At 39.8% G+C, this 16,271-nt stretch overlaps 1 protein-coding gene across 1 annotated transcript; it reads left to right on the plus strand.

Moving 5' to 3' along the window:
* The first annotated feature begins 1,494 nt into the window (after window positions 1-1,494).
* Window positions 1,495-15,117, plus strand: CLUL1 (clusterin like 1). Its single transcript, XM_005243305.3, has 8 exons — window positions 1,495-1,594; window positions 2,517-2,626; window positions 3,795-3,943; window positions 6,488-6,655; window positions 8,656-9,100; window positions 10,051-10,188; window positions 13,607-13,821; window positions 14,947-15,117. The coding sequence occupies exons 2-8, from the start codon at window positions 2,524-2,526 to the stop codon at window positions 15,112-15,114; spliced, it is 1,386 nt and encodes a 461-aa protein (XP_005243362.1). The 5' UTR covers window positions 1,495-1,594; window positions 2,517-2,523; the 3' UTR covers window positions 15,115-15,117.
* The last annotated feature ends 1,154 nt before the right edge of the window (window positions 15,118-16,271 follow it).

Consider the following 16,271-nt stretch of genomic DNA (forward strand, 5'->3'; position numbering starts at 1 on the left):
GCAAATTCTTGTGAACTGTGGGTGATGTGTTGAAATTGCCCTTTTTGCTTTGGATTGAGTAAAGCTTGCTCTATATTGAGTCAGGTCCAGAAAGGCCAGCAGTAACTACTGCTAGTAGATGAGTATTAGCAAAGAAAAATGCCAAAAATGAGGGGGCAAACTCTGGTAGTGAAAGATTAAAGTGTGTTAGGATTCATTACATGTGTAGGCTAGTAACACACATTTCACAAGTGTCTGTAATAGATCGTCTTTCTTTGTGCAATTGTATTTTCCATTTACTCTCTATCCTGAGCCAAGCACGGGGCCCAGGGAGACTGCCCCTTTTACTTCAGCCCAAGCCCCAGGGGTGCTTAACAAACAGTCTGGCCAGGGGACTGCAAAGTCTGCAGGGGTGGGTGCCTGCTTGCTATTGCCACAAAAGAGAACTTGAAAGGTTTTGAATAGTGATGAGTCTTGGTCAAATGAGCCAGCATTTAAGTGAGCCAGCAATATGTATATACTAAACCAAAATATATATTCCCCTCCCATCCATCATTTTCAGAAAATGAGTGGAGCTATCTTAATTTTTAATGCAAGTTGAGGACTTGCTGTTCACATTAGAGCTAACGTGTTCTCCACTCTTCCTGATAACATGTTTAAAAATAAAACCTCAAATCTCTTGCCTAAGCAGCATTAATCTACTAGATTTTAACCATCAATCATCAATTGGCTTTTATGAACAATGAGGTAAACAAAAAAAAAAAAAAAAAAGGATGTTTTAAAACTGCTTTTACAGACCGTGAGCTACAGGCACCTGTTTTCCCTGTCTCCTCTTTGAATTCAAGGCGGTATTTTTGCTGAACATCACAAGGTGGGATATGATTTGCTAACAATACTTGTCCATATTTTATATCAAGCATCTGTTAGTATTTCAGTATCTTACTTCAAAGAATGCAAAACTTAATGCAGGTCAAGTCCCAGACATATTTCAGACACATGGATTAACTGAAGAAAATCATTAAGAGGGTAAATCCCTAAAACATGAGCAAGTATAATGATGTACAAAATGCTTATCTCATTTCAGATTCTACTCATATGCTAGCCTGTAGCTGGATTCCTTTTTTTTTTTTTCTGATTTCTGTATCTTCAGAAGGTATATGAAGGCCATTATGTAATCCAGTGTTTTTTATAGCAAACTAAAACTATGCTGAAGAGATTAAATGAAGCTATTTTTAGCCAAACTAATTGTAACAATTTCACTAAGAACATAAGCTGCAGATGTCTCCTAAGGTAAAAAGCAAGACAATGGAAGAGCTAGTAAGATAAAAAGCTACCAACTACAGAAAAATAACGGATCCAAATTACATTAAATTATGCAATTCTGCCCAACACTCCCCCTAGTGGTTTTGACCACAGAGATGAGCATGAAGTCCTATCCACGCAAAATTCTCCAGCCTAATGACAACATGTCCCGTTAATAGGATTAAGTACCTTCTCATCAGATAAGTAGAACATGGAAAAATCCCTGACACTCCCAGCAATTAGATCAGAACACAGCCCGACCACTTCCTGACGCAGGGAGCAATTTTGCAGAGGAGGTGTTTCGGTATTAATGGTAAATATGTTGGGTTTTTTTACTTTTCTTTGGTAATGTATTTGTATTTCTTTGCAAATTTAATTGGTCTTTCGCTTTAAATGTAAAGGTACAATATGCAAGTAACTATAACAAGTAAATCCAGGCTATAAATACATCTAGGCTCTTAATTTACATTCGCACTTGCAGCTGATGGCTGCATCTCCAAGAAGGCTATACTGCCTAAGAAGGCGGCATTTAAATACTGTGTTCACTTAATCAAATGATAACTATAAAGTGTAGTTGCATGTTTTTTTAAAAATACACTTTTCTCCTCTAACTGCTCTTGAGATGGAAATAAAGCAAATGGCATTTCCTCCCCTTATTTTGTAGGACTTTCTTTCAACTGCTGATGTGTTTGCTTACAAAACTGATCTAATTGCCAATTGCTTGGCACGCCTATTATTGTGTCTGCTACATTAACTATTATCCTGAAGGACAATGAAAGGAATTGCATGTTTGGAGATGAAGAAGGGAACAACATTCTAGAAATTCCCCTTTTTAAGTTTTGCAATAACGTTTAGCATGGATGCATTTATAGAATGAACTAAGAACATAGTGTGAGACCAGTAATTAGTGTGTTTCACAAGGTAGAAAAGGGACAACTGAGCTGCATAAGCTTTTGGTTTTATATATATATATCTATGTCCTGATTCTGTTACAACACTGTGCAAACTCAGTGGAATTAATCTAGTTGGTCTGAATAGATGATGAAAAATGAGATCAAGCTTCTTACTTACGTTTTCACTAACAGTAGCATTTAGGTGCATGTTACTGATCTCCGAAACCATAGTTTAAGTAAAAATTAATGGAAACTTTTGTAATACTTAGTAAACATTACACCTAGGCATTTGAGCATCATGAAGATGCTTACTTTAACTGCACTGACCTGCTTCTTTAACAGAAAGAACATGAAGTCCTCTTGGTTATTTATAATATACGTGCTATGGCTGAATGGTCATCAGTGTGCACCAACAAGGCAGGAAGAAATGAATCTCCAGGAAAACCTGAAAGGTAAGTAGCATTTTCTTACCAAAAGTGTGCGAAGCCCCTGGGTACAGGTCTCCAGTCTCCTGGTGCATTTTGACTTCCACACTCACTGGCATCAAGAGGATCCACTTTCATGTGTGGAGCTCAAAAACCATCATATGACTACATGCATACACACACATACAATGGGGAGATTAAAAAAAAAACAGGATGAGAAAGTAAAGGGATTAACAGTTAAGCATCCCCTTACAAAAAAGTATTTACAGCATTTTTATAGGTGATTTTGTTCCTCATAAATCATTGGAATATAAACTGAACCCAAAATTCAATTCAACAGGTTTTGAATAATTTTGTTTATATAATCTTTGAAAATGTTTATTCTACAATTATATACTTTGTTGGAAAAGATGGTTATTACAAATAATTGAAGTAAAATTACTTAATTTAGAAAAAAACCCAGCCATTCTGCTTATACTCACTTTCAAATTTTGTGAATAGGAATCCCAAGAGGATCAGCCATGAAATATTCCTTTGTTTCAGTCTACATTAATAATATTACTGTAACAAACACAGTTAGGGGAGGGGAAGAAAGGCATAAAGGAAGAAATGACTGACATGTGCTTTTGGCAGTGTCAGAGTGATATATTCTTTACTTGTTTTGTATAGCTCCAGTGATATTTCAAGGTATTTCTGCAAAGGGAATAAATACAGACAAAGGAAAGGCAAGCATGCAGAGCTTCAAGGTGCAATGTGTGGGCCAACCTGGGCTTTCAACAAAACTCTATGGTCATTACTTCACAGAAAGCCTAGAGATAGTATTTTTATGAATACTGAGCATACCTGCTCAGTTGTAGCAACCTGCTGAGCAACCTGCTCTAGTTGACCCTGCTTTGAGCAGAGGCGTTGAACTCAATGATCTCCAGAGATGCTTTCCAGCCTCAACTGTTCTGGGGGACAGCTGAATGTATAGCCTGAGTTGCACACAGATGATCACTGGCAAAGGCTCTGGGACGGATTCTTATCTGATGAAATTGTCTTGGCTCTGTTATTCAGCATTCATTATCTCAAGATTTGGCTCCGCAACTGTAGGGAAACATAGAGCTGTTTCATTCTCCTTCATCATCAATGCATGACAATTTGTGATGGTGTTAAAATCTGATTAAGTCACTGTATAATTTGGCTTTTTTTTTAGTATTATCTGATGTTGGAGAGAAGTATGTAGATGAAGAAGTAAAGAAAGCTTTGATTGGTATTAAGCAGATGAAAATTATGATGGAAAGAAATGAAGATAAGCACATAAATCTGATGAAAACCTTGAAGAAGAGCAGTGAAGAAAAACAGGTAACAAGTGCATCTGGGGTTTTTGTTTGTATTTTTGTTAAGTTGTGGGTATTTTTAATTACAGATGAGGCAGGTTGTGCACAGATTTAGCATAGTCTCCTGAAAGTAGTACAGCATGCCATTGTGCTTAGGCCAATAAGCAACCCAGAAGGGATCCCTTGGTGTCTCCCTTTTTCTGGGAAAGATGAAAACCACACTGTATGTACACTAAGCAGCATGCATCTCTTTATGTAGTCACAGGACTGATAGGAAATCTGCTTCTGTCCCTTTCTTTCCTAGCAGAAGAAAACTCTCCTGGCATCTCTAAAGAGGTTCTCACTGCCTGTCTCCTGGAAGCAGGAGCTGGGCCAACAGGCATCCTTTACTAGCCTATCAGGAACCTGGATGTCCATATTTCAGAAGTTAAAACATCAGTTCATATTTACCAATTTCTTAGGAAAGAGCTTGCCTGCTGGCAGGACTCTGGCAGACTGAGGTTTCAACCCTGAGGGAAGCTTTCAGACTGCGCTGGAATAAAGCACTGACCAAGAGCACCAGCTGCCTCACTGGTGCCTCTTCCAAATTGCACGGTTCTTTTGAAAGCTAGAGGTGAAGACTTTCCATCCTTCCTCAGAAATACAGCTTTCTAACTGAGTGGCATACTGTTAATTTTCCCCTGTGGCTGAATGTCTAAGCTATTTCTACAATGAAACTGGAAGTGTGAGCACTAGACAAAATACAGCTGAGTAACCACTAGTTAGCAAGTCACCTTCTCCTAGGCCGCCCTGGTTGCAAGATAAAACATGTTATCTTGAGACCTAAGCTCTCATTTTATTCTGCAATTGGGAGGTAACCAGCAGCAGCCTAGGCATAGTCAAGCTGATGGTGACCATCATGTGCAGATACAGAAGTTCTGCAGTAAAAAGAGACAGCATGCTGTGTGTGGACTCAAACATTACTTTGGTGAGAGAACCCGAGTTTTCTAACATCCAGAAGCCAGAGCTGCTGCAACAGCAGTGTGTTGAATAAAGCATCACACTTACTGCTTATGTCTAGAAATCTCCTGCTTCGCTGAATTCACACAAAGGCAACTGTATAAAGGTGTTCTGTGCAGAATGTCCAGCAGTCCTGCCCTGCATGTCTTCACACACCTCAGGCTACAAGATGGTTCCCAGCTTGCTTTGCAAACATCAGGCCTTCAGGAAAATATCAAAGCCACAAATGATAATGTGCTGTAGAGAAAATACAGGGGATCATGGGAATTTCAAGTGTCCTAGTGCAATGCCTAGCTCAGAGCCATCTGCTCAGATGATCCTGAGAACTAGACATTACTGTATATTTTAAAAAGTACAAAGATTCTAACTATTGCTTTAAATTAAGTTGAAGAAAATTTCCCTCTTGCCCCAGCATCTGGTAGGTAGTTTAAACTATTTGTATCAGCAAGCCCAAAAGTACCTGATAGCTTTCTAACATCTTTAGGAACACCAGTACACTGCCATGATCTGTGCTGTTTTTAGCTTTTACTGGATGATTTCATTTACGCAGAACTTACACCCACAGCTAGAGTTCATAAAACACTGAATAAATGTATTAGATCAGAAAATAATTAAACATAGGCTATGAAGACCACAGTTACTGTCTCTACCCAGCACATTCTGACAGAAGTTTTCTTTACTGTGAGCTGCTTCCCTATTGAAATGCTGCCAGAAAGGAGTAAGACTGACCAAATAAAAGGTTTCTGTCATACACAGCAACAACTTGGAACATTGTTTGGAAACATAAACTATTAAAATACGTTGTGCCTGAAAAAAAAAAAATTAATGATGTGCAACCTACTTCAATAGGAAGTCTTTCTGCCTTTCCATTGCCAAATCTGCTCTAAAAAGCTGCTTCTGATCTGCTCAGCTTTGTGCTCTACCTGATAAACAATGATACAGTAAATAGAAGCAACATTGTAAAATGTGTCTTGATTCCCTTCAGTGTGGAAGGAGTGCCTCACACTTCCACAGAAGCAGGAAGAAAGCCCCTTACTTGAGTCTTTTGATTAGTATAATTCCAGAGAAAATGCTATACTTTCACTTATTTCTGCATTAAAGGAAGAATTTATGTATGGTAAGGACCTAGCCTCTTGAAATATCACACCCTTGAAGAACAGAGCAAAGCTACAAAAAAGGGCTGTTTGTGGAACAGATGAATACTGCAAATGTTGTATGGAGAAAAAATGATACCAGTTGAGCACATGACCTTGTGAGAGGATGAATGCATCTTTCACAGACAGGTGTGTGTTTTATCTTCAAAACCTAAAAGATCCAGGTAGACTGTAGAGACACATCTGGTTTTGTAGACTGTGCCCTTTGAGAGAACAACATCAGAAAAACCCTGTAAGAAAAGTTTTTCAATTTTCAGTTCCCTCCATATGTGACTGCAGCTGAGAAGACAACTTAATGGTTAGGGACTAGCAACAAAAAGAAACCATAATAGTCCAAATGAGTGATCAATGCCAGGATAAGTATTTAGAATATTAATCTGAAAATTGCCCTCAACTGAATCTTTTTTCTTACTTAGCAAGCCTTGCAACTTATGGATGAAGTAAAAGCAAGACTAGAAGAAGAAGAAAGACAATGTCACATATCCTTGAAAAATTTATGGGATGAATGTGAATCTTGTTTAGAAAGTACCTGCATGAGATATTATACAACTTGCAAACACGGGTTTTCAACATTTAGAAGAAAGGTAGGAAAAGATTTTGTGTCTTGGAAATACTCTTGAATTCACCTAATAGTTTTAGAGAGAGCACATTTTATTTTCTCAATACCAGATCTGCCAATTATATCAGGTTACTAAAATTAATTTGATTTGGAGGGTCTGCAAATAACTGTGAAGTTTTATGACAGAGATTATATACAATTATATTCATTGAACACTGAGCCAAAATGTGTTCAGTTGCACCTGGTGTGACTACATGGACACTGATTATTCCCCTGACTCCAACAGAGTTACTCAACATACACAGTGTTGTCTCTCACAGCAGGATTTGCATTAAGATGCTCAATAACTGTGTGTGAAGAATATCACACAGAATATGGTCTATCTGAAAATCAGCAGAATTAAAAGTGTAGATATAGTTAGCAAAATTCCATGGGAAAAAAATCACCTCCTTGTACAACATCATTCTTTCCAATGTTTATTTTATTTTAAATCTACTCTTGAGTAACAAAATAGCTTTAAAATGTTCAACTGATTTTTAATAAAGGAAACTGTCAGCAAAGGAGACCCCTTTAATTCTACAAGAAAGAAAATGTGCTTCCCTGGCTGGGACATTATTATTATTACAAGATTTTTAAAATTGTAATAACATTTTTTATTTGGCCGTATGCTTTAAGTGCAGCTTAACAACCGAAACCGCACAATTACTGCTACTGAAATTTCAGTCAGATTACCTAGCTTTCACATCCCCAGGCACTGCAAAAACACAGTAACTTGTGTGTTTCAGAAGTGACAAGCTTTAGAGCAAAGGTGTTTAAACATTTGTGCATATTCTTAAAATTATTCAGGTAAAAATGTGGAAGATATTAAATTTAAGACTATTGGTGATACTTTTGGCTTTTTAGATTAACTTTCATGGATACCTCAAGTGTATCTCTTGGCCTTTCAAGAGTCTGTGGATATCAGGTTGAAATTCTTGCAGTAGAAGTTATATACTGCACTGTCACTGTCTTTGACCCTCTTGGTTACTTCCTCACTGAGCTATATGGGTTTTTTGAAGCAATCAAAGTAAGAAATGTGTTGTGACCTGAATCATTTTAAAAAAAGAGGACAAGGGTGATAGCTGTGGCTGATGATACACAGGCAGTAGGGGCAATAGGGGCTTAGGCTGTTCCTGCAGGGCTGTTTCACAATTCACCTTCCCTCTGAACTGCACTAGTGGTCAGCTCAAGCAGCTGATCGAATCAAAAGAAAAAAAACTATATGTATATGCATATGTATATTTATATGCGCATGTATATGTGTATCTCTCCCTCTCTCTCTCCATCTCCATCTCCATCTCTATCTCTGTCTCTATCTTCTGTGAGTTTGGCAGGGTGCTTCAAAACCTTTACCATTTTGCTAATGCCATGAAGCGTGGCTCCACACGCCACTGCATCTGCTCAGGCAAAGGTGGTGCGTTAAAGCACAAAGCAGGGAACCAGTGGCTGAGACCCAGGGAGTGGGAACTCTCTAAAGCAGAGTCAACACTTGACCTCTTCCATCATCAAGCCATGGACCCGGAACCACTGTTGCATTGATTTTAATGGGTTTCCATTTGCACAAGGATGTAAGGACTTGGCTGTTGGTGAGAGAGGACAGGGTGTTTACAGATCACAGAGAGAACAATTGCCTTCTGTTCCCTACACTGTGCATAAGTACCACGGAAATGTTTCCAAGATAAAGTCCAAATTGTTTGTTGGAAGAAACCCAAACGCCAATACTAACTTCAAGCCTCCACAGATTAAAGGCCAACTGGCAACACTTTTACTCCAGATCTGATTTAGAGCTAATGATTTAGACTGAACATACTTTCATTCTTTAGAGTCTAGTGTCTTAAATTACTTTGGAGAATATGGTGAGTTTGCAGTTATTAAGAGGGCACTGTTTCTATGGGTATTTGAAAGATAAAAATTGGAACCACTTCCTTGAGCGATGAAAAACTGTTAACTTGTCAGGCAGCTGATCTATCTCCTTCTTATACACAGGTTGAAGATTTTTTGAGGAAAATACCTCCGCTCATTTTTACTTTTCATGAGGATCAAGAAAAAGACATCCAATTTAATGAAAAGCCTGAGAAAGAGGATACCCAGCTAGAAAAAATGGAAGATTTATTTAGACAATTATTATCAGATATGGGCTCAGTATTTAACAGAAGTATCATATTTTTCAAGCAGATGCAAAGAGAATTTGACCAGTCTTTTCAAATGTATTTCATGTCTGATCTGGACTTGAATGAGTCCCCCAGCATGACAGCTTTACCTGAGGACATCACCAGAAATAATGGCTCACAGAAAGGCTGGAATATACCTGGTTTCTTACAGACAGTTTTTGATTTCAGTAAGACGGTGTTTGAAGGTGTCAGTGAGGTGATTACTGAAGCATTTGATGAATACAGAGATAGTAGAAGAGATGTGCCAGAACAAGCCAAAGGCAAGTGTTAGAAAATGAAAATCAACTGCACTGTCAATGACATCAGATCCCTTGGGATTGCTAAACTATGGGTAATGATTCAGTTCGCAGTATGTTAGTGTGAGATACTGTGTTGAAGCTAAACTCAGTCAGACAGCTGCAAGCCCTATTCCAGGCTACCGCAGCAATGTGGTGTGCCAATCAAATACAAACCAGCCATCATGTTTTCCAATGACCAGAAAAAATCTGGGCATAAGATTGGTTTCAGGTGATAACTCTCAATGGAGGAAAAAAATCATAATCAATTTTTAGAGTACAGAAAAGCCTTATCCTTCATATTTTACTAGCACAAACAGAAAAAGAAGCATCATCCAAATACATGCTGGTGCCTGTCTATAAGGAGATCACAGTAAGCACATGCCATAACTCTGAGTGGCAGGTAAAGTTAAGTGATTCTTCAGTAGCATTTTTAAATTTTTCCTGTATCATGACCCACGTGACCTCAGAAAAAAGCTTTGGTAATGGGCTCTTATCTAGCTGTATGTGATTATGAAACATTTTGACTACTAAGGGTCAAAGAGATCTTACCAGAACTTGCATGTAGAAGTAACATGTAATAATATTAAAAATTGTTTGGCTGTTAGTGGGGAATACGCTACTATGCCTTTATAAGGGAATATACTATAGTGGCATGAATTCCTTGGAAGAAAACATCTTCTTTGTATCTTCTTTGTATCTTCTCCTGACTTCTACTTTGTAATATTTTATTCCTTTTTTCTTTTTTTTAGTTGTTTGGTTTGTTGTTGGGGTTTTTTTGGGGGGGTGGGAGGAGGGTGAGCACGGAAATTATGTCAGTCATTTCAGATTAAGGGCAAGAAATTATATTCTAGCACACACAGTAGGTAACAAATGTACATTTATCAAGACCCTAAGCTTAATGACAGTCTAAAAATACTGTGACTTCATTCTAGATCCTGACAGAAGAGGCATGTTCTCAAAAATTGTGTCAGGGCGCCAGAGACCTCAGTGCAGGGAGCTTCGAGAGAACTCCTCTGGATGCCCACAGTTTCATGAGAGATGTCAGAAATGTCAAGACAATCTTTTGCATGGTAAATAGACATTTTCCAATTATTTTTCTCTTTAATGAATTGATCAGCAGTTTGTAGATTTTTAGGTTGTCATTTTCTACTGCGCTGTTTCCATATTTTTGGAATTAACATTGAGTCACAGAGGTTTTACTGTAACTACGGATACACTCTTCCTCATTCCAGATGATTTCAATTACCTTTCCCCACTGTCTCCACAGAGTGTCAGTATAACTCAGTTGTTAACATACCACTGGCGGTGCAAAAAGTTGTACACTTTCTAACAAAATAACTATATATTTTGTTAGAGTTGCCATCCTGCAGAGAAGCAAGAGGTCAGGCAGTAATCGATCTTGCCTGGGTGCAGAAGTGCTGAACAGAAAATGAGGAGAAGCTCAAACTCCTGACTCTTGCTTCTCCTGCAGTCAACCAGATGTAACATCAAATAGCATTCAGCTCCTCGCAAGGAAGCAAGCACTGAAGATCCTATAATTACTCGTTGCTGAACCGTGTCAGCAAACAAGGCTGATATTAAAGACAAAAAAGGGGACTGCTTGTCAGTATATAAGGAGATGGAAAAGCTTTGGCATGCACCTTCCATGGACACCTGGAAAAAAACATTTGTACTGCATGACCTAGAACTGCTCTCACGACTCCCGCTGCAGCATAGCACATCTGTATTTCCAGAATTATTTAAGTCTTAAAAGCCACAGAATATGCTTAAACCTGTGTCTTCAGAATATCTCCAGTGTAGCAAATACTAATGATCCAATGACACATTTTGAAAAGAACACTAGACCACTTCCATCTCAGTAAAAAGTATGTGTCTACAAATCTGTATCACGGACACCAGTTAGTATCTGTGGTTACTGTACTATCAGCCTGAAGGTGTCCTTTGACATTCTTATTTGACAGGAAATAAATTTTACTTTTCCACAATAATTTTTGTATCGGTTAAATAGGTCCTTTTTAAAAATCTGTATTTTAGTAAAGAAAAAACCACAGCACACTTCAGTTCTGAATTCATGGCAGATGATACTAGTCACATACTAATATCTAGCTATTGTTAGGTAAATATTAGGCCTTAACACTCAACAGGAATAGTAATATACAAGCTTTCTTATAATAAGCTGTACGATAGAATCATAGACTGGTTCAGGTTGGAAGGCATCTTTAAAGATCATCTAGTGCAGGGGTCCTCACACTTTTTAACCAGGGGGCCGGCACACGGATGCAGTGGCAGGCAGCCATCTGCGGCTGCTTGGTTTCCCCCCCAACCCCCGGCGGGGGGGTTCTGTAAATACCGGGGGCCGGATTGAGGACCCTGGGGGGCCGTATCCGGCCCGCAGGCCGTAGTTGGAGGACCCCTGATCTAATGCAACCCCACCTGCAATAAGCAGGGCCATCTTCAACTTGATCAAGTTGCTCAGAGCCTCATCCAGCCTGACCTTGAACGTTTCCAGATATGGGGCATCTACCACCTCTCTGGGAAACCTCTTCCAGTGTTTCACCACCATAATGCAAAAAATGTCTTCCTTATATTGTCTAAATCTACCCTCTTTTAGTTTAAAACCATTACCCCTTGTCCTATTGCAACAGGCCCTACTGAAGTGCCTGTCCCCCTCCTTCTTATTAGCCCCCTTAAAGTACTGAAAGGCCACAATAAGGTCTCCCTGGAGCCTTCTCTTCCCCAGGCTGAACAATGCCAGCTCTGTCAGAAGACAGAAGCCTGTCTTCATAGGAGAAGTGTTCCAATCCACTGATCATCTTTGTGGCCCTCCTCTGGACCCCCTCCAACAGGTCCCTGTCTTTCTTGTGCTGAGGCCCCAGAGCCAGACGCAGCGCTGCAGTGGGGTCCCACCAGAGCAGGGCAGAGCAGAATCACCTCCCTCGACCCACTGGCCACACTTCTTTCAATGCAGCCCAGCAGAGGTTGGCCTCCTGAGCTGCAAGCGCGTGTTGCTGGCTCATGTCCAGCTTTTTATCCACCAGTGCTCCCAAGTCTTTCTCTGCAGGCCTGCCTTCAAGCCTTTCATCCCCCAGCCTGTATTGAAACTGGGGATTGCCCTGACCTGTGTGCAGAACCTTGCACTTGGCCTTGATGAACCTCACAACGTTCACACAGGCTCACTTCTCAAGTTTGTCCAGGTTCCTCTGGATGGTGTCCTGTCCCTCAGGCATGTCAGCCACACCACTCAGCTTGGTGTCATCTGCGAACTTGCTGAGGGTGCACTCAATCCCACTAAACAGTACTGGTCCCCACACAAACCCCTGAGGGATACCACTTGTCACCAGTCTCCATCTGGACATCGAGCTGTTGACCACTACCCTCTGGATGCAACCATCAAACCAATTCATCATCCAATGAACAGTCCACTGATCATGGAATCATAGAATCATTTAGGCTGGAAAAGACCTTTAGAGATCACTAAGTCCAACTGTTAACCCAGCACTGCCAAGTCCACCACTAAACCATGTCCCTAAGTGCCACATCTACAAATCCATATCTCCCTAATTTAGAGAGAAGGATGTTGTGAGGGACCATGTCAAAGGCCTTACAGAAGTCCAGACAGACGACATCTGTAGCTCTTCCCTTATACACTGAGGTAGTCACTCCATTGCAGAAGGCCACTAGGTTGGTCAGGTGGGACTTGCCCTTGGGGAAGCCACGTTGGCTGTCTCAAATTGCCTCCCTGTCCTCCATGTGCCTTAGCATAGCTTCTAGGAGGATCTGTTCCATGATCTTCCCAGGCACAGAGGTGAGACTGACAAGTCGGTAGTTCCTAGGGCCCTCCTTTCTACGCTTTTTAAAAAGGGGTACAACGTTTTGCTTTTTCCAGTCACTAGGGACTTTGCCTGACTGCCATGACTTCTCAAATATCATGGAGAGTGGCTTGGCAACTACATTAACCAATTCTCTCAGGACTCTGGGATGCATCATCATCAGGACCTATGTATATTCATGTTCCTCAAGTGCTCTCAAACCTGATCTTCTCTTACAGTGCGAAAGACTTTGCTCCCCCAGTCCCTGCCTTGCATCCCACTACTTGGGATGGATTGACAATGGAATACGAACAATTAAAAAAAAAAAACCACAACAATGTATAAGGAGATTACGAAGGTGCCATATGTAAAATCTACAATTCCTATTTAGTATAACAGAAAATCTATTGCCATGACATATGATATAAACCTTAAAGTACTTGGTAAATCATTGTAATACAGCAAATGGGATAACTAATCCATTTAGTCATTATGAACCTAAACAAAATCTACCAAAATAGGTTAGCAAGAATTACTCTTTTTAAGTATTATTTAAACACCGACCCAAAACATACCCCCTTGCTAGACTATTTAACAGTTTTCTGTACTTCAGATAGAAAAGAAAAAGTACAAGACATTACATTCCTATAAGCTTCATGGTGGCTGTCTTTTCTAACAGATTGCCCAAATGTTCCCGAACTGCACATAAAGTTTGATGAAGCCTTTAAACTGGTTAATCTCTCAGAGAAGCAGTATGAGCAGATTCTCCAGGTGGTTCAGCGTCATACAGAAGACACTTCCTACTTGTTGAACAAAATGAAAGAAAGATTTGGGTGGGTGTCTGAGTTATCCAATATGACCATCGGACCAGAAAACATTTTCAATATAGTTAAGGTAAGGGTTGTCTGCTGAAGGGAGCTACTGCACAGTGCTGTCTTTGACCTATGCATTGCTCATAGTTATGCTCTTGGGGATTGTGGATGTTTGTACATGTGTAATGTTTGGTTTTTACAACACAAAGTTCCTACTCATCTTGAATTGATGTATGCTTGATAATCCCTTGATGAGCTCAAACTCCAGAGATTAGAAACTATTTTCCTTTAAATCCTTTTAGTCTGACGGATGGCTGACAGGCTAACCTGAATCACTGTCTTATAAGAATAAATTGACACTAGCAGCTTTGACTGGCCTCAGATTACCTTCACAGATAAATTTCACTGTACCGGTCAGTAACACATCCTTATTGGATCCCTGAATATCCAGTTATATGTCTATATCTGTACCTATATATCCCAAAGCTCAAAGGTGGCAAATGTTATGCAGATTATTGCAGTGGAAGCTGCATATCTGTAACAGCATCTGTCAATATTCCAATAAATACATCATGACTAACTGTATCTAACACACAAGAATATATCCAAGGTAAATACAATCCATTTTGCTGGGTGAAGGACAAGTCCTTATTCTCCCTTCCAACTCAGAAATCCAATGTACTACTATTACTACATGAACTTTATATGAAACAATTGTGCAGTCCACCAAAAAAAGCACAAAATCAGGAACAAGGGGACAGGTAATATTTAAGGACACTTTCCCAACTGAGTCCAAGCTATCTGCTCTAGAAAAAAAAACCTACAGAAGTCAGTCTGGTTTTGAAAAACACACAGGAATGAGTAATTTCAATCACACAAACTTTGTCTTGAAATTAGTGGGACGACTCACATGCAAGTTTTCATTAGCAGAACAGAAGCTCTTTATAGATGTAGTTCCTGGTACAAATATTAAGATGCAGTTCTTTAATATGGTCCTGCAGTGCCGTGTCAGCTCTTCCCACCACCTACAATAAAATTCAGACACCCACTGTCTTTTCAAGAAGAAAGTAATTTCAAGAAAGCATACAAATGTAAAATATTGCTCTGTTTAATTTCCCATTAAAGACAGTAGGCACAGTAGGTAGAAACAAAACTGAAAATATGCACTAGTTTGTAGTGTCTAAAGTACTGATTTGTTCTCTTCTAGGTGGTACCTGGGGATCCCTCTGGTAAAAATGAAACTGTGGTAGAGGTGAATATTCTGACTTCACCTACTTTCACCATCAAAGTTCCCTCCAACTTAGATCCAAAGAGTGGTGAATTCATTGAATACATAGCTGGGAAAGCACTGCAACTATATAAGCAGAATTTTTAAGTGGTAAGTTCATTCTTTCTCCTTTCATAGAGAACACAATTCTTCATAAGAGGTGCTTACATTGGAATTAATTTTAGTTGGAACAGGATTCAGTCCTGGTATATACAAGACAGTCTCCTCAGAAACACACATTGATTGAGACAAACAAGCATTATGGAAAACAAAAACAAGTACTCAATGTTCTAGCCTGCAAAACACAGACATGATGATATTAAAAATTTTGCCTTATTAACTGTGAAACCCTGGATCTTTAAGCAGCATCTGGGATGAGGTAATGTGATGATAAATATTACTTCAGAAGAGAACTGCCTCACAACCACAGTCCAGAGCTTTGGCATTGGAAACCACGTCTTTGTGTTCATTCATCACAAATGAACTGGAATTACCATGTTCATTATGGGTTTTATTTTTGGCAGTTTTTCAGAGCATGCTCTGTATCATTTTTGATGATAAAGGAGTGCAAAGTTGGAATCAGCACCAGGACATGAAAGAGCTCTCTTACCATAACATTTTCCTATTAGCAGCACTCTGCTCAGATTGTTAACAGTCTGCAGTTTGCCTCATAGGAATGTGCACAGAAAGATCCTTCACATGGGCTTCTAACCATTTTTGTAGAAAAGGCTCACAAAGGCCTCTCTCTGTGCTTAAGAGATTTCTAGACAGGGAGGGAAGAACCAGGCAGAGAGGCAGGGGAAGACAATGCTTCATACTCCCTAACTCCATGGGGAACCTCCATGAAAGAAGGGCGGTTTCAGGTGGCGTCATGCCACTGTGGGGCTAGCCAGCTGTCCAGGGAAACCCAGGGGGCTCCAGGATGCACAGCTCTGGTGGCCTCTGACTCTCACAGTTGGCTCTCTCAGGGACCGGAGCCACGACACCTGAGACCTAAAGGCAAATCACTGTAGTGTCCCCCAGTCTTCCAAGGAGGCACTAGATTTGGACGTGGCTCCTCTTTAGGTCTTGGGTGTGTGATATCCTCATCTCAGCAAATAAAGCATGACCTGAATGCACACAGAAGTCTCGAGAGACACGTGAAAAGAATTCAGCATTAACAAAGTAGATGAAGAAAAGAAAATTTCAGTATTCTATATTAATTCTGGTTATTCTTTTGAGGTCAGACTCATAATTTTTAAGCAGATGAAAGAAACCACTTCCAC

This window comes from Falco peregrinus, chromosome 3 (genome assembly GCF_023634155.1).
Source record: "Falco peregrinus isolate bFalPer1 chromosome 3, bFalPer1.pri, whole genome shotgun sequence".
NCBI lineage: Eukaryota > Metazoa > Chordata > Aves > Falconiformes > Falconidae > Falco > Falco peregrinus.

Coding starts and splice junctions, on each gene's coding strand:
- CLUL1 (XM_005243305.3), top strand. CDS start 2,524: ATGAAGTCCTCTTGGTTATTTATAATATACGTGCTATGGCTGAATGGT. Junction 2,627..3,794: donor TCTCCAGGAAAACCTGAAAG/GTAAGTAGCATT, acceptor CTTTTTTTTTAG/TATTATCTGATGTTGGAGAG. Junction 6,656..8,655: donor TTTCAACATTTAGAAGAAAG/GTAGGAAAAGAT, acceptor TCTTATACACAG/GTTGAAGATTTTTTGAGGAA.